A 24,054-nucleotide genomic window follows, 5' to 3' on the forward strand; every position below is an offset into this window, starting at 1 on the left:
CCAAACCACACACACAGACCATAAGTTAATACACTCTCCACAGTACAGGTCCTTTGAGAGATTGTTTTTCTGGAGGATTCTCAGAAAATATAACATCTCAGAAAATATTTAGTCAGAGAGCTCAGACACATTTCCTCTTGCCCCCTGCTCTTTATCGCTCAGTTAGAGCAAACTGGAAATTCAGGTTTTCTCCGGGTTGACATTTGCTCCAAATTTGCTCCTAAAGAATGGGTTTCCCCCAGAATAGGACCGGGGGTGGGGGAAGAGAACTTCCTGGACCCGTCCTTTCTAGACGCAGGAGAAGTTGAAGTGTGGGTGAGCCGATAATCTCCTTTCTTGTCTCTTGAACCCATGGGTTTGAGTCCTACCCTCCAGAACAGGAGAAAACAAACTTGCTCCATCCTCCCCGTGGCAGACCTAGAAATATTTGAAGGTGGCTATCTCCTCTCAACAACAGGCATATAAAAAAAACCAGGCATATGAAATCAAAAGAACTAAGATCGTGGCCACTGGTCCCATCACCTCCTGGCAAATAGAAGGGGAAGAAATTGAGGCAGTGAGAGATTTTACTTTCTTGGGTTCCATGATCACTGCAGATGGTGACAGCAGTCACAAAATTAAAAGATGCCTGCTCCTTGGGAGAAAAGCAATGACAAACCTAGACAGCATCTTAAAAAGCAGAGACATCACCTTACCAACAAAGGTCCGTATAGTTAAAGCCATGGTTTTCCCAGTAGTAATGTATGGAAGTGAGAGCTGGACCATAAAGAAGGCTGATCGCCGAAGAACGGATGCTTTTGAATTCTGGTGCTGGAGGAGACTCTTGAGAGTCCCATGGACTTCAAGAAGATCCAACCTCTCCATTCTGAAGGAAATCAGCCCTGAGTGCTCACTGGAAGGACAGATCCTGAAGCTGAGGCTCCAAGACTTTGGCCACCTCATGAGAAGAGAAGACTCCCTGGAAAAGACCCTGATGTTGGGAAAGATGGAGGGCACAAGGAGAAGGGGACGACAGAGGACGAGATGGTGGGACAGTGTTCTCGAAGCGACCAGCATGAGTTTGACCAAACTGCGGGAGGCAGTGGAAGACAGGAGTGCCTGGCATGCTCTGGTCCAGGGGGTCACGAAGAGGCAGACACGCTAAACAACAACAATCTCCTCTCAGTCTCTTCCTCTGCAGGCTAAACATGCCCACCTCCTTCAACCGTTCCTCATAAGGCATGGTTTCCAGACCCTTGACCATCTTGGTCGCCCTACTCTGCGCATCATCCGCCTTAAAATGTGGTGCCAGGCAATTTCATAGCAAAAACAGATAGGTAGCAATATTTCTAGCCTGTATGCCAGGACATAGTACGTAGGTCATTCTCCCAACTGCCACTCCTTCTGTAGACAAAACAACACCATCAAGTCTTAAAGGAACCCCAAGGTTTGCAAGCAGTGCCCTCCCTCAGAGGAAAAAACACAAACTCTATGGAAATGGGGTATCAAAAGCTGCCCAGTGAGGATCAAGCATGCTTTAATCCTTCATTTTAATGTTGGAGATGGAAACATCTACATGCAGCCGCTGGGAGAGAACATCAGGGGGTTTGGGCTGGGTGTTCATCAGTATGAAGATGATACCCAGCTCTACCTCTCTTTTAAATCAGAACCATTGTTGTTGTTTTTTAAAGATATTTATTGAAATTTTCCACTTTAATACATAAAAAAAATCAAAAAAGAAAAACAAAAAAGTTTAAAAACACATAGAGTTCACAATCCTTATTTTTCTATAACATATTTCCCTGACTTCCCCACACCTCCCCTTCTTATATTCCAATTCAAATTGTTAGTTCAGCAAGTTCTTATCCCTAATTTTTTTACCTTTTTCTATTTAGTTCATTTTAAAAAAGCCAATTTTACCTTATAAACATCAATATTTATATATCAGTACTCATTCTTAAAACCTTTTTCTAAAGTCGACCCAAATTCCCTTCCATGACTTCCCCAATCTTCATACAAATAACAAAACAGAATAAAAACAAAAACAGATTATAATTATGCACCCTTTGGATTCCCAAACTCCACCCCCCCTTTCCCGGTTTCAATCCCCAACAAATGTCCATCAGTCTTAGTCTACTATCAGCCTGGAGACCTCACGTCCGAGGCTCTTAATTCTCTCTCAATTCCTCTCTGCCGGTTTTTTTTTATGGTCCTTAATATTAAACACCAGATCTCGGAGAAGCTCTAGCCCAATGGGATCCATGTTTCTTCCAGCCAGACCTCCATACTTAAAAGTGGAGCCCGAATCTTGTTTCTTACTCCTTTCAAGTCCAAATGTCCCCAAAGCTCCAACTTCCACCTTAATCAGATTTGTAATCCTTGGATCTTCAGATCTCCACATAAGGAGATCTCTCCATTCTTCAATCTCCAATTCAAACCAGATTTTCGACATCAAGTTCTTATTTTCCTTTGTAGCCATCATGTGAGGCCTCTGGCTCTCCTTTGTCGTCTGCAGCATTACAGCTCCTCCTTCCTTTTCCTCAGGAACAACATATATCTCTTTCTCCACACTCTCAAAGCTCTGAAGTTTCTCTTCTTGTCCAGCTGCATGGACTTCCTGAGTCAAGTCCTTATCAAATTCAATGAGTTTATTTACTGTTAAATCCAGAGTTGCAACATTTGTAGCCAATACATCAATTTGGCCTTCTAACTTTCCCAAGAGAACAAATTAGCTTGTATTTTCCCTCCTTCAGCCATTCTTGTAATGTCCCAAAACCCCCTCTAGAGGGATTTTGGTTACTTAATATTCCTTCCAGTTCAAATCCAAAAGTCAAGTTAGTTTGCATCAGTTCTTCCTTGTTTTCAACAAATTATAACCAAATTGTAACAAATATAACCAGCAGAGACAACAGAAACAAAGTTCTCTTTTTCAGTCTTGACAGCTAATTTGACAGCTGTCAAACTCTTCAATACCTCTTCAACAGGCTCTCTCGCGGATCACTCCCGGGTCCGGGGGGGTGGCACTTCAGATCCCAAAATTAGCTCTTATCCTGCCACCCGTCTGTCTCGAGAGACAATGGAGTGAAGCGCAAGTCAAACTGCTCTTAGCACCGCTGAAGTGACCCCCCGGGCGCAAGCCTGGGCAGTGTGTCTGGAGGTCCTGGGCTGCCCAGATGAGAAGACCCCCCTCAAAGCCTCACTGAGGTGGTCCAGAGGAAAGCGGAGCTATGCGTTTGGCACCAGCTTGGCGACAGGAGTTGCCGGAAGTAAAATAACAACAACAACAAAAATAATTTATTACTTATACCCCGCCCATCTGGGCGGCTTCCAACAAAATATTAAAATACAATAGCCCATCAAACATTAAAAGCCTCCCTAAACAGGGCTGCCTTCAGATGTCTTCTCAAAGTCAGTTACAGTGGTACCTTGGGTTAATAACTTAATTCGTTCTGGAGGTCTGTTCTTAACCTGAAACTGTTCTTAACCTGAAGCACCACTTTAGCTAATGGGGCTTCCCACTGCCGCTGCGCCGCCGCAGCACGATTTCTGTTCTCATCCTGAAGCAGAGTTCTTAACCCGAGGTAATATTTCTAGGTTAGCGGAGTCTGTAACCTGAAGCGTATGTAACCCGAGGTACCACTGTAGTTGTTTATTTCCTTGGCATCTGAAGGGAGGGCGTTCCACAGGGCAGGCGCCACCACCGAGAAGGCCCTCTGCCTGGTTCCCTGTAACCTTACTTCTCACAGGGAGGGAACCGCCAGAAGGCCCTCGGAGCTGGACCTGTGTCTGGGCTGAACGATGGGGGTGGAGATGCTCCTTCAGGTATTCTGGGCCTTTGAGGCCATTTAGGGCTTTCAAGGTCAGCACCAACACTTAGAATTGTGCTCGGAAACGTACTGGGAGCCAATGTAGGTCTTTCTTTTTTAAAAAAAGGTATTTATTAAAATTTTCAATTTTTATACAAACAAAAAACAAACAAAAAAATATAAAAACACATATAGTTCACAATACTTAATTTTCAATGACATATTTCCCTGACCTCCTCATACCTCCCCTTCTTGTAGTCCAATTCAAATTATTTGTTCAGCAAATCCTTATCTCAAAGCATTACAGCTTATAAAAACACCTTATTTTCTATCCAACATCTTAGGTTATTATAACCTTAAATTTTTACTTATAAAAAAACCATTTTTTCATATTCCTTTATACCATTACAGCTAAAAACCACTTAATTTCAATCCAACATCATTCAACATTCCTTAATTTTACAATATTTCTGTAAATAGTCCTTAAATTTTTTCCAATCTTCTTCTGCCGACTCTTCTCCCTGGTCACAGATTCTGCCAGTCATTTCTGCCAATCCCATACAGTCAATCAACTTCATCTGCCATTCTTCCAGAGTGGGTAGATCTTGCGTCTTCCAATACTTTGCAATGAGTATTCTTGCTGCTGTTGTGGCATACATAAAAAACGTTCTGTCCTTCTTTAACACCAATTGGCCGACCATGCCCAAGAGAAAGGCCTCTGGTTTCTTCAAGAAGGTATATTTAAATACCTTTTTCAATTCATTATATATCATTTCCCAGAAAGCCTTAATCCTAGGGCATGTCCACCAAAGGTGAAAGAATGTACCTTCGTTTTCCTTACATTTCCAACATTTATTATCGGGCAAATGATAGATTTTTGCAAGCTTGACTGGGGTCATGTACCACCTATATATCATTTTCATAATATTCTCTCTTAAGGCATTACATGCCGTAAACTTCATACCTGTGGTCCATAAACTGTTCCCAGTCAGCAAACATAATATTATGTCCAACGTCTTGTGCCCATTTAATCATTACAGATTTAACCGTCTCATCCTGAGTATTCCATTTCAACAGCAAATTATACATTTTTGACAAAGTCTTAGTTTTGGGTTCTAACAGTTCTGTTTCCAATTTGGATTTTTCCACCTGAAAACCAACTTTCTTATCCAAATTATAAGCCTCCATTATCTGATAATAGTGAAGCCAGTCTCGCACTTCATTTGGCCTCCATATTGAGTTTTTTCTGAGCCTTAGCCTCCATTGGTGACAACCACCTTGGGGTTTTATTTTCCAATAAATCCTTATATCTAATCCAAACATTAAACAATGCTTTCCTGACAGTATGGTTTTTAAATGCTTTGTGTGCTTTAACCTTGTCGTACCACAGATATGCATGCCACCCAAAAACGTTGTTAAAACCTTCTAAATCCAAAATGTCTGTATTCTCAAGAAGCAGCCAGTCTGATTCATAATAGAGTTTAAAGTCTGGCAGGGCAAATCCACCCCTTTCCTTTACATCAGTTAATATCTTAAATTTTATTCTGGGCTTCTTGCCCTGCCAGACAAATTTAGAAATGTCTTTCTGCCACTTCTTGAAACAGTCCATTTTGTCCAAAATTTGCAATGTTTGAAACAAAAACAATATTCTAGGCAATACATTCATCTTTATAGCTGCAATTCGACCCAACAAGGAAAGCTTCAAATTTGACCAAATTTCCAAATCTTTTTTCACTTCAGCCCAACATTTTTCATAATTGTCTTTAAACAAATTCCCATTTTTAGCTGTCATATTAATCCCCAGGTATTTCACTTTCTTAACCACAGTCAGTCCTGTTTCATTCTGAAACTTCTCTCTTTCAATCGGTGTTAAGTTTTTCTCAAGAACCTTAGTTTTTAACTTGTTCAATTTGAACCCTGCAACCTGACCAAATTCTTGAATTAATTCTAAAACTCTTTTAGTACTAGATTCTGGCTCCTGTAGTGTCAAAACTAGATCATCTGCAAATGCTCTCAATTTATACTGTTTAGCTCCAACCTGTATACCTTTAACCATCCGGTCCCTTCTAATCATATTCAGCAAAACCTCCAGGACCGATATAAAAAGCAAAGGGGAAATTGGGCATCCCTGTCGTGTCCCTTTTTCTATCTTAAACTGTTCCGTAACCACATTATTTACAATTAATTTGGCCTTTTGTTCAGAATATATTGCACCTATACCATTCTCAAAGCCATGGCCTACCCCCATACCCTGTAGGTTCTTTTTCATAAAACTCCAAGAAATATTGTCAAAGGCTTTCTCTGCATCCACAAATATCAAAACTGCTTTAGTGTTTATATTCACTTCTAGCTTTTCCAAAATGTCAATTATATTCCTCAGGTTATCAGATAGATGTCTTCCCGGAAGAAAGCCCGCTTGGTCCTTATGAATGTCTTCAATCAATACTTTTTTCAGTCTCTTAGCCAAAATATCAGCAAAAATTTTGTAATCCACATTTAATAAGGATATGGGACGGTAGTTCCTAAGTTGAGTCTTTTCAGTCTCTGTTTTTGGTATTAGTGTAATGTAGGCCTCTTTCCATGATTCTGGTGCCCTTTTCCCCTCCATAATTTCATTACAAACTTCCTTCAGTGGTTGCATTAGCCACTCTTTCAACAGTCTGTAGTAGCAGGAAGACAACCCATCCGGTCCTGGAGACTTGCCCACTTTCATATTTAGAATGGCACCTTCTATCTCCTGGTCAGTTATCTCACAGTTCAGCATGAGTTTACTTTCTTGTGAAATTTTTTGTAATCCATTCGTCTTCAAAAATCGGTCTATATCCATTTCGTTCTGTGGCCCTTGTGCAAAAAGTTGTTTAAAATATCTCTGGAAGCAATTTCTGATCTCATTTGGATTATGTATGTCTTTCCCTTCCACTTCCAGATTTGTAATTGTATTTAGTTTTTGTCTTTTTTTCAATTGCCATGCCAGTAATTTCCCACATTTGTTTGCTGATTCAAATGTCTTCTGTCTCATTTGTTTAATTTTCCATTCTATTTCCTGGTTCATCAATTCCATATATTGTACTTGAAGTAGCTTTATTTCTTTCAAAATCTCCTGTGACTTTGGCTTTGCTCTCAGTTTCTTCTCTCCTTCTTTTATTTTCTCCAGAATTTTATCTTTTTTCTCATTTCTACTTCTCTTCTTTATTGCATTCTGTTGAATCAGAAACCCTCTCATCACGGCTTTACTGGCATCCCATATTACTCTTTTTTCAACATTAGTGGCCAAATTCACTTCAAAATAGTCTCTCAAAGTTTTTTGGGCCTTTTTGTATACTTCTTCATCTCTAAATAAGGTGTCATTCATCCTCCATCTAAAGGAGCCGGGTGTCATTTGTTTCATCTCCATCTTATGGTCGGAGCAAGTTTTGGGGCAGATTTCTACCTTTTTTATCTTCGGTGCCATTCCTCTAGTAATCCATATTTGGTCTGTAAGTCCTCCTCGTGATCATTCAAAAATTTGTCTTTATCGTTCACTGTCCTTATTCTTATTTTTCTTCCTTTATATTTGAAAGATAGACCTTGGGGAAATTCCCATCTAAAAAGTATTCTATTTCTTTTCAATAAGCCCACAAGATCTCTGTAGTGGGCCCTTACCTCCAAGATATACTCCACAAATGAATCTTCAATTTCCAGAGTTCTTTGATAGTGCAAATTTAAAATTTTGTCTCTTTCTTCCTTTGTTCTTAAGGTAATCAAACAATCTCTTGCTCTGTTTTTTCTATGCCTTCTACCAAGCCTAAATGCACTCACTATCTTAAACTCTTCCTTCCCCAGGTCCTGTTGCCAAAAGTCTGTAAATTCCTTTGTGAGGAAGTCTGCCAGATTGTCTTTCTCACTTTCCAGTACTGCTCTGAGTCTTAAATTCCTCTCTTTCCCTTGTAATTCAATCATAGACAGTGTCAAATCATGATCCTCAAGTTTCTTATATACTGGTGGTATCTTCTCCTGGACAGCGGTTGCAATCTCCTTAGCTTCCTCAGCTAACTTCCGAGTCGAGGCCGATTCCTCCAATGATTTTTCAATAGACTGTGTATTAGAATTCACCTTCTTTCCCAGTTCATTTATACTTGTAGTGTTCAAATCAATTTTTACTGAGGCCTCAGCTACTTGTTTATTTGTCTCTGCAACCTGTTTATTTGTCTCTGCAACCTGTTTAGCTAAGTTTTCCAGAGATGCATTAATTTTACCAAGTGCCTGAGCCAGTAGGTCTTGTGATGACATAGCCTTTAGCTTGACTTGCGAAGCAGCAGCTCCCGCTGTGCCTGCTGCTCCGGATGTTGAAGCCCTTCTCTGCTGTGTAGTGTCAGTTTTGTATTGTCTACCAGACCTGGTAACTTTTTCCTGTGTCAGCTCTATCTTCCCTTTCTCATTTGCCATAGCACTCCCATACAAAGTCCAAGGTCAGTCTCACGCCTGGTAACTTTGTTTTGAAAAGGAATTTTCCAGGCTAAGTTGCTTAGTGGCTTAATCCTTGCTACAACATAATCTCCTCTAGCGGGACACACTTCCAACTTCACTTGCAACTTTTAAAGCAAATATATTCCTTATAAGTCCCCTTTATCCCTTAAAAAGCCACAGTTTCAATTAAAAGTTACTTTTTGGTCCAAATCCGTTCAGAAAGCAATTGTATCCTTTCACAGAGTATCAGTATTCTTTACACTTAACGCGTTGACAGCTGTCAAAGGCAGTCCGTTCCCAGGTTTTGGAGGCAGCAGATATAGCTTTACTTCCCTCTATCCTTGCAGGTAAATAATGCTCAAAATTCTCCCCTCCACCCCTGCAAACAGGAGGGGGATCGCTTTTTTGGTGATGGATTTGGAATCTTTAAGAAACGTCTTTCAAAGTTACAGCTTTACAATCTCTTTGCTTTGCTCTATTTACAAGCCGGGAAAGGCAGACTTCCTGTTTATACCTTTCCCGTTTCGGTACCTAATTAGCTCAATTTTCTTCAATTTTAATTTCTTGCTCCTACTCACGGGTAGTTGCTTTGAGTCCCAATTGTCCAGAAAGGAATCAGCGCTCTCCGACCATGGCTTGCGGCTTCACTCCGCGAAGAGGGTAGACGACTCTCAGCTCCGAGTCGCTCACCCCCGTTCCGTTCGGAAGCCTTTAAAAAGGCTCCTTCGCAGTCGGGGGGGGCGCAAATGGAGCCCGCCGAGTCTCCGTGCTCACAGGCTTCACCGCCTGTGATTTCTTCGGGTCTCCGCTTCGCCGCAGCGGCCAGACCCAGACCTCGCAGAGCCGGTTCCCTCCGGAGCTCAGAGGGAACCCACCATTAGTCGCTGGCGCTGACCGGAAGTCCGCCAGTGTAGGTCTTTCAAGACCGGTGTTATATGGTCTTGACTGCTGCTCCCAGTCACCAGTCTAGCTGCTGCATTCTGGATTAATTGCAGTTTCCGGGTCACCTTCAAAGGTAGCCCCACAGAGAGCGCATTGCAGTAGTCCAAGCGGGAGATAACTAGAGCATGCACCACTCTGGCGAGACAGTCCGTGGGCAGGGAGGGTCTCATCCTGTGCACCAGATGGAGCTGGTAGACAGCTGACCTTTGGGGGTAACCCAGTTACCTTCTTGAAAGACCTACATTGGATCATAGTACATTTCCTCAGTGTCCGGGCAGAACGATGGGGGTGGAGACGCTCCTTCAGGTCTACTGGACTGAGGCCGTTTAGGGCTTTCAAGGTCAGCACCAACACTTTGAATTGTGCTCGGAAATGTACGTCCCCAGTCTAGATGCTGCATTCTGGATTAATTGCAGTTTCCGGGTCACCCTCAAAGGTAGCCCCACATAGAGCGCATTGCAGTAGTCCAAGCAGGAGATAACCAGAGCATGCACCACTCTGGTGAGACAGAAGGAGGCGTAAGTGGCGCCACCCAACTGACTTAGGAGTTTCCACTCAGGATTTGTGGAAGGGTTTCTCCTGAGCCTTTTCTTCTCCCAAAGAAATCCCAAAGAAATCCCAAAGTTTAGTTCCAGAGCTTTCCTTCTCCACACACACACACACACACAAACAGCTCAGAACTTTGCTTTGTTACCCTCAAGGCAGCAGAAAAATCAACACTTCAGAGCGGCTAAAATTGATTATGCTGGACTGTCTGTCTCTGACCTTTAGGGTGCCAGGGTTTATGCAGAATCTTATTCTAGAATCAGAGAACTGCAGAGTTGGAAGGGAACCATGAGGGTCATCTAGTCTAGCCCCCTGTGATGCAGGAGTCTTTTTGCCCAGCATGGGACTCGAACTCCCAACCCTAAGATTAAGAGTCTCCCATTCAGCTCAGTCATATTGGCAGGAAGGATTACGTTAAATGGACAGGAGGCTGAATCAATCAACTGGGAGGCCACTCTGCTCTACCCTGGTATTTCCCCAATTTTCGAAATACCAGGAAACTCAAATGCTTCTCACACATGCCTTTCGATTATTTCGAAACGTTATCTTTCCTGAACTAGGTGATCCTGCTTCTGATCTCTTCGTAAAGTAGTTGTAGTAGACTGAGGTGTTAGCATGTAAGTAAAGCCAAGGGAAAAAGTAAAAGCTATGGTTTTCCCGGTAGTGATGTATGGAAGTGAGAGCTGGACCATCAAGAAGGCTGATCGCCGAAGAATGGAAGCTTTTGAATTCTGGTGCTGGAGGAGACTCTTGAGAGTCCCATGGACTGCAAGAAGATCCAACCTCTCCATTCTGAAGGAAATCAGCCCTGAGTGCTCACTGGAAGGACAGATCCTGAAGCTGAGGCTCCAAGACTTTGGCCACCTCATGAGAAGAGAAGACTCTCTGGAAAAGACCCTGATGTTGGGAAAGATGGAGGGCACAAGGAGAAGGGGACGACGGAGGACGAGATGGTGGGACAGTGTTCTCGAAGCTACCAGCATGAGTTTGACCAAACTGCGGGAGGCAGTGGAAGACAGGAGTGCCTGGCGTGCTCTGGTCCAGGGGGTCACAAAGAGGCGGGCACCACTAAACGACTAAAGAAAAACAACAAAAGCCAAGGATCATCCCTGGCAACAGAAAAAGTAATACATACTTGTACATTTGTTTGTGCAATGAAACCACCCTTCTTTGCCTCTAAGAACTGGACCTTTCATGCAGCAGCACTAAAGACCTCCCTTTTCGTGGGGTCTCTGCTTTGATTTCCGGCCTTTTTCTATTTCAGGTAAACCTTCCCCACCCGGTAACGAATCGCAAGGTGAATTGATTTCCCCCTCAACAGTGAACAGCACCTGGACAGTGGGCAGGAACACAAACCACCTGGCTTCAGTTTTCCCCTCTGTGGTGAAATGCAGTATATTTCTAAATTTGCATCGTCTCGGAAGGCGTCCAACATGCTACTGGGGAAGAGCGGAGGGCAAGTACAAGTAGATCCAGAGCTGATGAAGCGGCTGGGCCAAAGCCGAAAGGACGCTCAGTTGCGGATATGCCTGGAAGCGAAAGGAAAGTCCAATGCTGTAAAGAAAAATATTGCATAGGAACCTGGAATGTAAGAACCATGAACCTGGGTAAGTTGGAGGTGGTCAAAAATGAGATGGCAAGAATAAATATTGACATCCTGGGCATCAGTGAACTAAAATGGACGGGAATGGGCGAATTCAGTTCAGATGACCATCACATCTACTACTGTGGGCAAGAAACCCGTAAAAGAAATGGAGTGGCCCTCATAGTCAACAAAAGAGTGGCGAAAGCTGTACTGGGATGCAATCTCAAAAACGATAGAATGATCTCGATACGAATCCAAGGCAGACCTTTTAACATCACAGTAATCCAAGTTTATGCACCAACCACTGGTGCTGAAGGAACTGAAATAGACCAATTCTATGAAGACTTACAACACCTTATAGAAGTGACACCAAAGAAGGATGTTCTTCTCATTATAGGGGATTGGAATGCTAAAGTAGGGAGGCAAGAGATAAAAGGAACAACTGGCAAGTTTGGCCTTGGAGATCAAAACGAAGCAGGGCAAAGGCTAATAGAGTTCTGTCAAGAGAACAAGCTGGTCATCACAAACACGCTTTTCCAACAACACAAGAGACGACTCTACACATGGACATCACCAGATGGGCAGCACCGAAATCAGATTGATTATATTCTCTGCAGCCAAAGATGGAGAAGCTCTATACAGTCAGCAAAAACAAGACCTGGAGCTGACTGTGGCTCAGATCATCAGCTTCTTATAGCAAAATTCAAGCTTAAACTGAAGAAAGTAGGAAAAACCACTGGGCCGGTAAGATACAATCTAAGTCAAATCCCTTATGAATACACAGTGGAAGTGACGAACAGGTTTAAGGATTTAGATTTGGTGGACAGAGTGTCTGAAGAACTATGGATGGAGGCTCGTAACATTGTACAGGAGGCAGCAACGAAAACCATCCCAATGAAAAGGAAATGCAAGAAAGCAAAGTGGCTGTCCAATAAGGCCTTACAAATAGCGGGGGAGAGAAGGCAAGCAAAATGCGAGGGAGATAGTGAAAGATACAGGAAATTGAATGCAGATTTCCAAAGAATAGCAAGGAGAGACAAGAAGGCCTTCTTAAACGAGCAATGCAAACAAATAGAGGAAAACAACAGAATGGGAAGAACCAGAGATCTGTTCAAGAAAATTGGAGATATGAAAGGAACATTTCGTACAAAGATTACCATAATAAAGGACAAAAGTGGTAAGGACCTAACAGAAGCAGAAGACATCAAGAAGAGGTGGCAAGAATACACAGAGGAATTATACCAGAAAGATATGGATGTCTCATGCACCCCAGGTAGTGTGGTTGCTGACCTTGAGCCAGACATCCTGGAGAGTGAAGTCAAATGGGCCTTAGAAAGCACTGCAAATAACAAGGCCAGTGGAAGTGATGGTATTCCAGCTGAACTATTTAAAATTTTAAAAGATGATGCTGTTAAGGTGCTACACTCAATATGCCAGCAAATTTGGAAAACTCAGCAGTGGCCAGAAGATTGGAGAAGATCAGTCTACATCCCAATCCCAAAGAAGGGCAGTGACAAAGAATGTTCCAACTACTGCACAATTGCACTCATTTCACACGCTAGCAAGGTTATGCTTAAAATTCTACAAGGAAGGCTCAAGCAGTATGTGGATCGAGAACTCCCAGAAGTGCAAGCTGGATTTAGAAGAGGCAGAGGAACCAGAGACCAAATTGCAAACATGCGCTGGATTATGGAGAAAGCTAGAGAGTTCCAGAAAGACATCTACTTCTGCTTCATTGACTATGCAAAAGCCTTTGACTGTGTCGACCACAGCAAACTATGGCAAGTTCTTAAAGAAATGGGAGTGCCTGATCACCTCATCTGTCTCCTGAGAAATCTCTATGTGGGACAAGAAGCTACAGTTAGAACTGGATATGGAACAACTGATTGGTTCAAAATTGGGAAAGGAGTGCGATAAGGCTGTATTTTATCTCCCTGCTTATTTAATTTATATGCAGAATACATCATGCGAAAGGCTGGGCTGGATGAATCCCAAACTGGAATTAAGATTGCCGGAAGAAATATCAACAACCTCAGATATGCAGATGACACAACCTTGATGGCATAAAGTGAGGAGGAATTAAAGAACCTTTTAATGAGGGTGAAAGAGGAGAGCGCAAAATATGGTCTGAAGTGCAACATCAAAAAAACGAAGATCATGGCCACTGGTCCCATCACCTCCTGGCAAATAGAAGGGGAAGAAATGGAGGCAGTGAGAGATTTTACTTTCTTGGGCTCCATGATCACTGCAGATGGTGACAGCAGCCACGAAATTAAAAGACGCCTGCTTCTTGGGAGAAGGGCAATGACAGGCCTAGATAGCATCTTCAGAAGTAGAGACGTCACCTTGACAACAAAGGTCTGTATAGTTAAAGCCATGGTTTTCCCAGTAGTGATGTATGGAAGTGAGAGCTGGACCATAAAGAAGGCTGATCGCCGAAGAATGGATGCTTTTGAATTCTGGTGCTGGAGAAGACTCTTGAGAGTCCCATGGACTGCAAGAAGATCAAACGCATCCATTCTTAATGAAATCAGCCCTGAGTGCTCACTGGAAGGACAGATCGTGAAGCTGAGGCTCCAGTACTTTGGCCACCTCATGAGAAGAGAAGACTCCCTGGAGAAGACACTGATGCTGGGAAAGATGGAGGGCACAAGGAGAAGGGGACGACGGAGGACGAGATGGTGGGACAGTGTTCTTGAAGCTACCAGCATGAGTTTGACCAAACTGCGGGAGGCAGTGGAAGACAGGAGGGCCTGGCCTGCTCTGGTCCAGGGGGTCACGAAGAGTCGGACACGACTAAACGACTAAACAACAACAAGAACATAAATTAGCATATTCAAATTTGATGTAAATTGGTGCCCTCTTTTTCAATGTGATGTGTTTCCTTTCCCTGTTATGTTATTATTTTTAGCAATGCAGAAGCGGCCACTCTAGTTTTCGGCTATTTCGTGATGAATGTAACTTTTCCTTCTTCTCCTTAAAAATAATAATAATGGGTTCAGTAGCTTGAGAGCAGCCTTGGGTTTGTTCTGCAAAGCAGCATACATGAGACACAGTGTTGCCTAGTGGTTAGAGTGCTGGACTAGGACCTGGGAGATCTAGGTTTGAATCCCCACTCAGCTATGAGGCCCTTGGAGGCCACTCAACATCTCTTCGCCTAGCCTACCTCACAGGGTGGTTGTGAGGGTGAATACAGAATAATAATGTAATAAATATTATGTTGAAATATTATCACCATTCTAATTATCTGCTGCAGTAATAAGGATGCCCTTGGCATATACTTTATTGGACTGTGAGATGGCAGGCAGGGACTGTATTGTTTTCTCAACACCTACAAAGTCTGGGCTGCATGAATGCAGATAATTAAGGTGGTGTTTTTCCTGGAATATTGCAAGATTTGATCAACAGGAAATGGGATCAAACAGGCTGGGCGGTTGAACAGTACAACTGCTTAATTGCTTATATGTGTGTCATGTACCCTGCCCCTCAAAGGCATGCAATACATTTCGCAAGGACAGGGTGATCCAACACACATGCGGCCCTTTTTGGGTGGCCCTTGCCAAGCACCCAGTGAGCACTGCTGGCGGCAACAGGAGCCCCTGTGTCAGTGCAGGATTTATATATAAGCTAAACAAGCTCTAGCTTAGTGCCCCCCTCTCTTGGGGCCCCCAAAAAAATTTAAAGGGAAAAAAATCTGGATGTACATTTCCAAAATTTAAGAGTGTTTTGTGTTGTCTAGGCTCCTATGATGTAAGTCATGGGTCCCGCCTGCTAGCCTGCTCCCTCAAATATCACTGCTTTGCCAATCAGAAGGTCGGCGGTTCGAATCCCCGCGACGGGGTGAGCTCCTGTTGCTCTGTCCCAGCTCCTGCCCACCTAGCAGTTCGAAAGCATGTCAAAGTGCAAGTAGATAAATAGGTACCACTCCGGCGGGAAGGTAAACGGCGTTTCCGTGCGCTGCTCTGGTTCACCAGAAGTGGCTTAGTCATGCAGGCCACATGACCCGGAAGCTGTACGCCGGCTCCCTCGGCTAATAAAGCGAGATGAGCGCCGCAACCCCAGAGTCGGCCACGACTGGACCTAATGGTCAGGGGTCCCTTGACCTTTACCTTTACATTCTGCTATTTATCATTATTAATAGTTTGCATCATACCTATTATTGAGATACCTATTAGGTCCATAGATTACCATATAGCATATATTCAACACAAAAAAACAGCGACAATTTGTTGTGGACAAAGAACAGCTGGACATATGAAGTGCCCCATTGCCTTCAGGAGCTGAGGGCTGCATCAAACCTCAATCCAGCCCTGCCCAACATCCAGGATCCCTCCCACGACCAGTTGATCTCTCATGGCAGTAGTAGCAACAAATCCTTGCACTCTGGTGTTGTCCAAAAGTCCCACCTCCCCACTTTCCCAGGAGCATTCAGAGGTATGGAAGGCAGGGACCTTCTGTCCCTACGGCAGCTTCTCTGTAGGGGCAAGACCTGCTGGGAAGGGCGGTTGGGTCGCACGCCATTTCCTGGACTAAAGAGTTAACTTTGCCCAAAGCAGAGACATCACCTTGCCAACAAAGGTCCGTTTAGTAAAAGCTCTGGTTTTCCCAGTATTGATGTATGGAAGTGAGAGCTGGACCATAAAGAAGGCTGATCGCCGAAGAATGGATGCTTTTGAATTCTGGTGCTGGAGGAGACTCTTGAGAGTCCCATGGACTGCAAGAAGATCCAACCTCTCCATTCTGAAGGAAATCAGCCCTGAGTACTTTCTGGAAGGACAGATCCTGAAGCTGAGGCTCCAAGACTTTGGCCACCTCATGAGAAGAGAAGACTCCCTGGAAAAGACCCTGATGTTGGGAAAGATGGAGGGTGCAAGGCGAAGGGGACGACAGAGGACGAGATGGTTGGACAGTGTTCTCGAAGCATGAGTTTGACCAAACTGCGGGAGGCAGTGGAAGACAGGAGTGCCTGGCGTGCTCTGGTCCAGGGGGTCACGAAGAGGCAGACACGACTAAGCGACTAAACAACAACAGCAACATTGCCCACAACTGACTCTGCCTCTTCGTTCCGAGCTGCCTCTGACTCCAGCCTTGGCAAGGGCTGAGACAAGCCTGCAGTTGGCGAGACCCCACTCGCCCTTGGCGGACCCCCCTCATCTGCTACACCGAGCCTGGAAGGCTCTACGCGACGGCAACCCCAGAGAATCTGTTGGCCTTACCAGTGGCAGCCTGCTTCCTGGGATGCTGGGGAAGTCGTGGTGCTCCATGTGGTAGCCCACGTTGAAGGTGAACCAGTTCAGGGGCCCGTAGTAGGAGACAGTGTCGTAACCCTTGGCGTACATGTAATGCTCAGCGATGAAGTGCCCAGAGAAGGGGTGGAGGCCCATGGCCAAGAGGGTACCAGCGACCATGTAGACCATGGGCTTGAAGCCCCATAAGCTGTAGATGAGGAGGTCATAGCCCATTTGGACAGCCACGTTAATGACCTCCATCTTGGACACGGGCTTGGGGTTGATGAAGAGCGGTCGCAGGACGTAGAGGAGAGGTTGTAGGATGAGCCAGAGGAACTTTCTCAGCGGGGTGTTGAAGAAGTTTCCCTCCAACTTGCTGGGGACGTCGACATCCAACCCTTCCACGGCCAGGAAGCGGTGGTGGTCAACGTGGTACTTCTTGAAGGAGGTGGCATAGGGGAAGCCGATGGGCAGGTTGGCGAACATGCCGAAGAAGCGGTTCCACTTGGCCTTGTTGTTGCCGAAAGGCACGTTGTGGGAGATGTCGTGGATGGCCAGCGCCAGCGAGTGGTTCACGCAGCCCCCGAAGGCGTAGGCCCAGAAGAAGACCCACTTCCAAGGCAAGCCCTTCACCAGGTAGCAGGCGAGAAGCTGAGTCAGGACCATGAGGGTCACCACCCACTTCATGTTGGGATCAGGGCCCATCAACTTCTTGATCTCCGGATACTTAGCTGTTGTGGAGGAAAAGAGGGGTGAGAAGGGGAAGCAATAGAGTTAGTTGGTGTGGCAGAGAATCGCAGGCAGAGAGAGGGTAATAATAATAATAATAATAATAATAATAATAATAATAATAATACAGTGGTACCTCTGGATGCAAACGGGATTCGTTCCAGAGTCCCGTTCGCATCCTGAAGCGAACATAACATGCAACTGCGTGTATGTGCATGCAGAGGTTGCGTCTCACCGCCTCCGCGCATGCGCGTGACGTCATTTTGAGCGTCTGCGCATGCGCGAGAGCAACCTGAAAATATTCATCCCGAAGCTACTTCAACCTGAGGTATGACGGTAATAATAATAATATTAATAATATTTTTTTACTTATACCCCACCAATCCTTGAGGTTACCTATTCCCTATTAAGCTGCCTAGGGTTTCAGACATCAGCATCAATACCTTGAACAAAGCTAGGAGATTTCCTGGCAGCCAGCAAGGAGCTTTTAGTGACTGCATAATACATGTATCTGAAGAAGTGTGCATGCACATGAAAGCTCATACCAATAGCAAACTTAGTTGGTCTCTAAGGTGCTACTGGAAGGAATTTATTTATTTTGTTTCGACTTCGGCAGACCAACTACCTGCATAATACATGGGTGCAGAGTTGTTTTGGCCAAAGGCCGCGTTGCCACACTCAGCATGAACTGCAGTTTCTGAACCAACATTCTTATTATTATTAATTATTTCTACCCCACCCATCTGGCTGGGTTTCCCCAGCCACTCTGGGCGGCTTCCAACAAAGGATTAAAAAAACATTAAAACACCAGTCATTAAAAACTTATTTAAAACTTCATTAACACTGTTGTCCTGCTGGGAATTTCAGTCTGAAATTTCAGCCTGAAATCCCCAGGTGTCAAAAAAGGTTATTTATGTACTACTGCAGCCTGTTTTTCGTTAGCCCAGAAATGGAAAAGGAGTGAGGTCCCAACTCACCAAGAGTGGCAACTTACGTAAGTTGACAGAATATGCACAACTCGCAGACTTAACATATAGAATAAGAGAACAAGAAAAACATGTTTAAAAAAGATTGGGAAACATTTATTGAATATACGGGAAATAATTGTGTACAGCTGAAAATGCTGGCAGCATGAAGATAAATTCAACAGCGCAAACAAGTTTTGATGGAAGCAATAATGGAACACCGATTGGTGTAGCTTTTGAAAAACATGCAGGGATTTATGATATATAAAATGAACCAAGGAAAGAGAAGAAAGGAAGTCATTGATATCTTAAGGGTGTAAAATGAGTATTTTAAATTGTAAAACAAAATTTAATAAAAATTATATACAGCGGTACCTTGGTTTAAGAACAGCGCTGTTTACGAACAATTCGGTTTATGAACTCTGCAAAACCGGAAGTAGTGTCCCGTTTTGCGAACTTTACCTAGGCCTAAGAATGGAAGCCGAATGGTGGAAGGGCACCGGCGGCGGGAAGCCTCATTAGGGAAAGCATGCGTTGGTTTAAGAATGGTTTCGGTTTAAGAACGGGCTTCCAGAACGGATTAAGTTCGTAAACTGAGGTAAAAGGTAAAGGGACCCCTGATCATTAGGTCCAGTTGTGGCCGACTCTGGGGTTGCAGCGCTCATCTCGCTTTATTGGCCGAGGGAGCCGGCGTACAGCTTCCGGGTCATGTGGCCAGCAGGACTAAGCCGCTTCTGGCGAACCAGAGCAGCGCACGGAACCGCCGTCTACCTTCCCGCTGGAGCGGTACCTATCTATCTACTTGCAGTTTGAGGTGCTTTCGGACTGCTAGGTTGGCAGGAGCAGGGACTCGAACCACTGACCTTCTGATCAGCAAATCCTAGGCTCTGTGGTTTAACCCACAGTGCCACCCGCGTCCCTAAATGGAGGTACCACTGCGTATATATATGCTTGTGGGCTTCCCATTGGGGGATCTGGTTGTCAGGGACTGGTTGGATGCAGAGGAGTGGTGGGAGGGGCCAGCTGGGGAACCCCCAAGGGAGATCCCAAAAGAGGAAGGCTTGGAGCCCAGGGACTGGTGGTGTGACACTGAGGAGAGGTCAGAGGAGGACGCTTGGGAAGAGATGCTGGATACGGAAGGGACAACGCGCTTTAGTGAGCAGGAGGAGCCTGTGATTGAGAGCAGTTCAGACTCCGATGATGAAGCAGAGGAGAGGAGTCTAGAGGCTGTTGAAGCACCCCAGGAGTTCCCCCCACTGCTGTAGTGATCAGGTGGGATTGCTATGAGGAATTATAACAAATATAGAATAAGCCATCTGTGTCAGCAATGAAAGCATTGTGTTGACTATTTAAACTATTTTGATATGATTTTTGATCAATCCACACCTCTGCATCCCTGTTCCATTTCTCTTTCTTGACAAGTCATGTGCACAGCCCAGTTGCTTCACCAGGCAGGCATCCTGAGTCATCAAAGACAGTTTTGATGTAGGATGTTAATCTTAGGGCCAGGAAACAGATCTCACATGAAGGTGATAATGATCGCTGTCTTCCTGGCCATCCTCATTATCATGTATATTGCTTGTTTATCACCTCCTGGGGTTGCCAAATGCACTCCTTTGTAGTTCTGTTTTATTTAAAAAAGGTAAAGGTAAAGGTACCCCTGCCCGTAGGGGCCAGTCTTGACAGACTCTAGGGTTGTGCGCTCGTCTCACTCTAGAGGCCGGGAGCCAGTGCTGTCCGAAGACACTTCCGGGTCACGTGGCCAGCGTGACAAGCTGCATCTGGCGAGCCAGCGCAGCACGCGGAACGCCGTTTACCTTCCCGCTGGTAAGCGGTCCCTATTTATCTACTTGCACTTAGGGGTGCTTTCGAACTGCTAGGTTGGCAGGCGCTGGGACCGAACGACGGGAGCGCACCCCGCCGCGGGGATTCGAACCGCCGACCATGCGATCGGCAAGTCCTAGGCGCTGAGGTTTTACCCACAGCGCCACCCGCGTCCCTTCTGTTTTATTTACCCCATGCTTAATTAGTTTTGGTAGTTTAACTTTGTCCCCACGTGGGGTTTGTTGAGATGCTCAGAAGAAATCTGATTGATTCTTACGAACACTCTGTAAAACTTCTTTTGTGAATAAAACGACCTGGGCCAGGGGGTGGAGAGACAGGTTATATATGCACCCTTCCCAGAGTCTTGCTGGTTCAAGCCTCTGTGTGTATTCTTATTAATCAGAGTTCAATCCTTCCTTACATTGGCTGCGACAAGCTCCCCTCCCTGCTGGTCTCCAAGAACGCGCAGGATAATGAGGAGAGCAGAGCAAAGGCCAGATGTGCACAGATGCAGTTTGAGACTGCTTGGGAAACATCTGGAAGAGGAGGAGCCTTAGGAGGGGTGCAAGGCAAGGACCCTCAGTCCTGGCAAGAGGTGTTGGGAAGAGTTGCTGAGATGCATGCCATTTCCTGGACTAAAGGGATGCTGGACTTGAATAACTTGGCACTTGGGCCTGATGCAGCTAAAGGGCTGTCATGTTCCTTAAGCACTAAAAGGGGAAAGGGAAGAGAGAGCAAAACGATCTATGTCTAAATCTCTGGCTGTGGGGTCATTGCACTTCTCAGCAAAAGAGGTTTTCTCGGAAAAATAACGCCCACGTAAGATGCAACATCTCCTAGTGTTCACATGGCTTTAGGGTAGTGGCAGACCTACATTCTGGGGGCTCTGAAGCCTGAACTGTCATGGGACCCCTATCACTGTTATCTTCTTCCATAGGGTTAAAGGTAAGGGTAAAGGGACCCCTGACTATTAGGTCCAGTCGTGGCCGACTCTGGGGTTGCGGCGCTCATCTCGCTTTACTGGCCGAGGGAGCCGGCGTACAGCCTGCTTTTATTAACTACAATTGCATTGAACAGGTTATAAAACTTAGTTTCATATTAATAAAGCTACTTATAATTATTAGCAGTTTGCATCATATATCACCTATTATTATTTCATGTTCTAGCAAGTTTCTAAAGCCTACTAGATTATGAGTCCTTGTAAATTGTGTTTCTAAATAAACTTCTGTTATTACCAAATGCCAATGGGTTTGCATTATTCGGTTTGTTATGAATCAAAAAATCATTTTAAGTTAAGAGCTTAATAATTATTTCACTATTAATATGCTTCTTCTCAATTGCATTTCACTACTAATAAACTTCTTAAGTCTATTAGTAGTGAAATACAATTACTAATTTCACTTCTTAATTATATTTCAGTTCAACGATTACTTTGATAAACTACATATTTTGTTATGGGCAAATGGCTTTAGATACCTATGAGGTCCACAAATGACCATCTAGCATATATTCAACACAAAAAACAGCCGCGATTTGTTGTTGACAAAGGACAGCTGGACATATCAAGGGCCCCATTACCTTCAGGAGCTCAGGGCCTCATCCAACCTAAATCCAGCCCTTCTTGGTGCTGGTAGCCACATCAGTCCAGTTCCCTGCCCGCCTGGTCCCAGTTCACCCACTTCGCCCTTCACCCACCCCTCCAGTCTCTGCCCTTGGCCGAGTCCTCCATCTGCAACCTTACCCAGAATCTCCTTCCTTCTGCTTGTGTGGGGCTGGTCTGTGTAGACCCACTCGAAGTCATCTCTGCTCCCGGTGTTTCCCATGGAGAGGACCTCTCTGAGCCTGACTCAAGACTCTCCCCGCTTTATGGAGAGTCCCTTGGGGTGTGATCCCCACAGCTGCCTCCTGAGAGTGAGGTGAGACTACCCTTGTTGGAACCAAATCCTGTCCAACCTGCTGGGCTAAGGCACCTGCTCAACCAGTTTCTGTAATTTCGATAGGTTGAACTCAGACGTTTCCTTGCTTGTCTACACTCCGAATCAAACCATCTCTCTTGATCCTGTGCCCGCTTTGCAACAGAATTAAGTATCTTGGTTGTTAGGAAGGTCTTTAGTCTTGCTAATAACTCGTTGAATGAGTCCGTGGCCTTTTCCGCAGTATTAGCTGATGCAATGGCTGAGTAGACGTGTGGCTTCACATCTTCTGAATGGAGGAGATGAGTTAGCTCTGTATTGAGCATGGGGGTCCATTTAATTCTTCTGGGGGCCAGTGATCCCAGATTAACGATGGGGGTGTAGTAAAGGTTAGCTGTGGGTTTGTTAAACGATGGGCCATTGAGCGCTAAAATTAGTGGGAGGTGGTCGCTTTCGGTGCTATGTCCCACTTGAAACTTTGACACAGAGTCATAGGCGAATCTTGATATCAGAATATAGTCTATCACACTTCCTCCCATCTTTGAAAAATGGGTATACTCCCCTGGGCGATCCTCTTCCTTACTACCTGGGCTAGACATAGCCCCGAGAAGTTGCATTTATTATCTTTAGAAAGTCGTGAAACACCTGCTTCGGTTGGACTTTCAGAGTCCTGAATCTGATTATATTGGCTGTAAAGATTGTTATCATCAATTCCCATACGGGCATTGAAACCCCCCCCCCCCCCAATTATAATCGGTGTAGAAGGGTGGGAAGATTCTATGGACTCTAGGAATGCCTAGAGTAGCTTTCACTGTAGATTTTTTTTGGCAGGGGGGCAGATAGACATTGACCACTACCAGTGCATCTCTCTTAAATTTGAGTAGGACTGCCGTGGCTAGTGAATTGCAGTTTGGGAGGGCTTTTAAGGAATGTTCAAGCTCTGTGGAGATAAGGCTAGCTAAACCTCCACTAGGCCTACCTCCCCTCACAGATGGAGTGGCAAATAGGGAGTGACAAGAATACCCATTGAACAGAAGGGGGTCGCTGTGCCAGGTCTCCTGCAGGAGGATGATATCGAATCGCTTAAGAAACATTGCAAGTTGTTGATTGTTTTTCTTAGCACGCCATCCTGCAATGTTCCAGGACAGCAGCTTTAATTCTCTGTCCCTCCATGCTGTAGATTTGTTGGGTCCACGGTGTCCAGTGACCCCTTTACATCTAAAAAAACACTCCCATTAAGTTTGTCAATAGGCATCTGCTGCATAAGGGAATGGTTATCCATAGCTCTTGGGGACTTAAGGGGGTGGTTTGGACTTGGGGGAGTAGCTATTTCATTTGGGGAGAGTTTTAGATAGTTGAACCAGGTACTCGGAGATGTAACAGTCTGTTTTAATTTTGCCTTACCATACACCAGCGGGGGCTGCGATTGGTCTTCCGAATCTACACATTTAAAGGCGCCTCCCACCGTCCTCTTGTCCACTAGGCACTTGGGGGATATAGGCCGTGTGTGTGAGCCTTCTGTAGTCTCAACATGGGTCTCCTTTTTGGTCAGTCTGCTTCTCAGGGTGTCCAGTCTAACCAAGATTTCCTTTTGGGCTGGCATCTGCAGTGACCAGAACCGATTTATATGGGCATGTTCTTCTATGGAGAAAAAGTCCTCTCTGTCGTTCAAATGAAGTTGAGTCTCAAAAGGGGCTATGTTTTCCTGCTGGTGCACTAGCCTCTGGTTTTGCTGGTTTTGTTGCATATGCACTCTATCGTTTTGTTCCTCTGTTCCTGGTCTCCCTTCCCCCTTGGCCGCCAGTAAAGAGGTTAGCGGGGCTCTGTTTTCAAAGATTCTTAATAAATCTATTCCTTTCTTTAAAAATAGATTTCTTGTTCTAAAGATGAAGTTGACCAGATTATGATCTGTGAAAGTGATCAGGGCACGGACTGAATGACCATCTTGATATAGGTAGTCTACACTGTCTATGTCGGTTGCTTTAACTGCCCCAGGTAGAATGTTGTTGTCAGAGGCTCAGGAGCAGAAGAGCAGGGGAGAGAGCAGATAGAGAGCGGAGGAGAGGAATCAGAGGGGAGCGTAGGGGAATA

At 44.9% G+C, this 24,054-nt stretch overlaps 2 protein-coding genes across 2 annotated transcripts in view; one reads left to right on the forward strand and one right to left on the reverse strand.

Annotated features, from left to right (window-relative positions):
- The window catches only part of LOC128418868 (sphingolipid delta(4)-desaturase/C4-monooxygenase DES2-like), a 31,549-nt gene extending 9,583 nt beyond the window's left edge, over positions 1-21,966 (reverse strand). Inside the window, exons 1-2 of the mRNA XM_053398985.1 lie at positions 21,792-21,966; positions 16,521-17,263 (exon numbers count right to left, since the gene is read on the reverse strand). Of these exons, the coding sequence (XP_053254960.1) occupies positions 16,521-17,263; positions 21,792-21,873 (825 nt within the window). The 5' untranslated portion in view covers positions 21,874-21,966. The remainder of the gene's footprint in view (positions 1-16,520; positions 17,264-21,791) is intronic.
- ALKBH6 (alkB homolog 6) overlaps positions 11,597-24,054 on the forward strand; it is a 158,667-nt gene continuing 146,209 nt past the window's right edge. Inside the window, exon 1 of the transcript XR_008331991.1 lies at positions 11,597-13,662. The gene's annotated coding sequence lies outside the window, so the exon portion shown is untranslated. The remainder of the gene's footprint in view (positions 13,663-24,054) is intronic.

This window comes from Podarcis raffonei, chromosome 8, assembly GCF_027172205.1.
Source record: "Podarcis raffonei isolate rPodRaf1 chromosome 8, rPodRaf1.pri, whole genome shotgun sequence".
In the NCBI taxonomy this organism is placed as follows: Eukaryota; Metazoa; Chordata; class Lepidosauria; order Squamata; family Lacertidae; genus Podarcis; species Podarcis raffonei.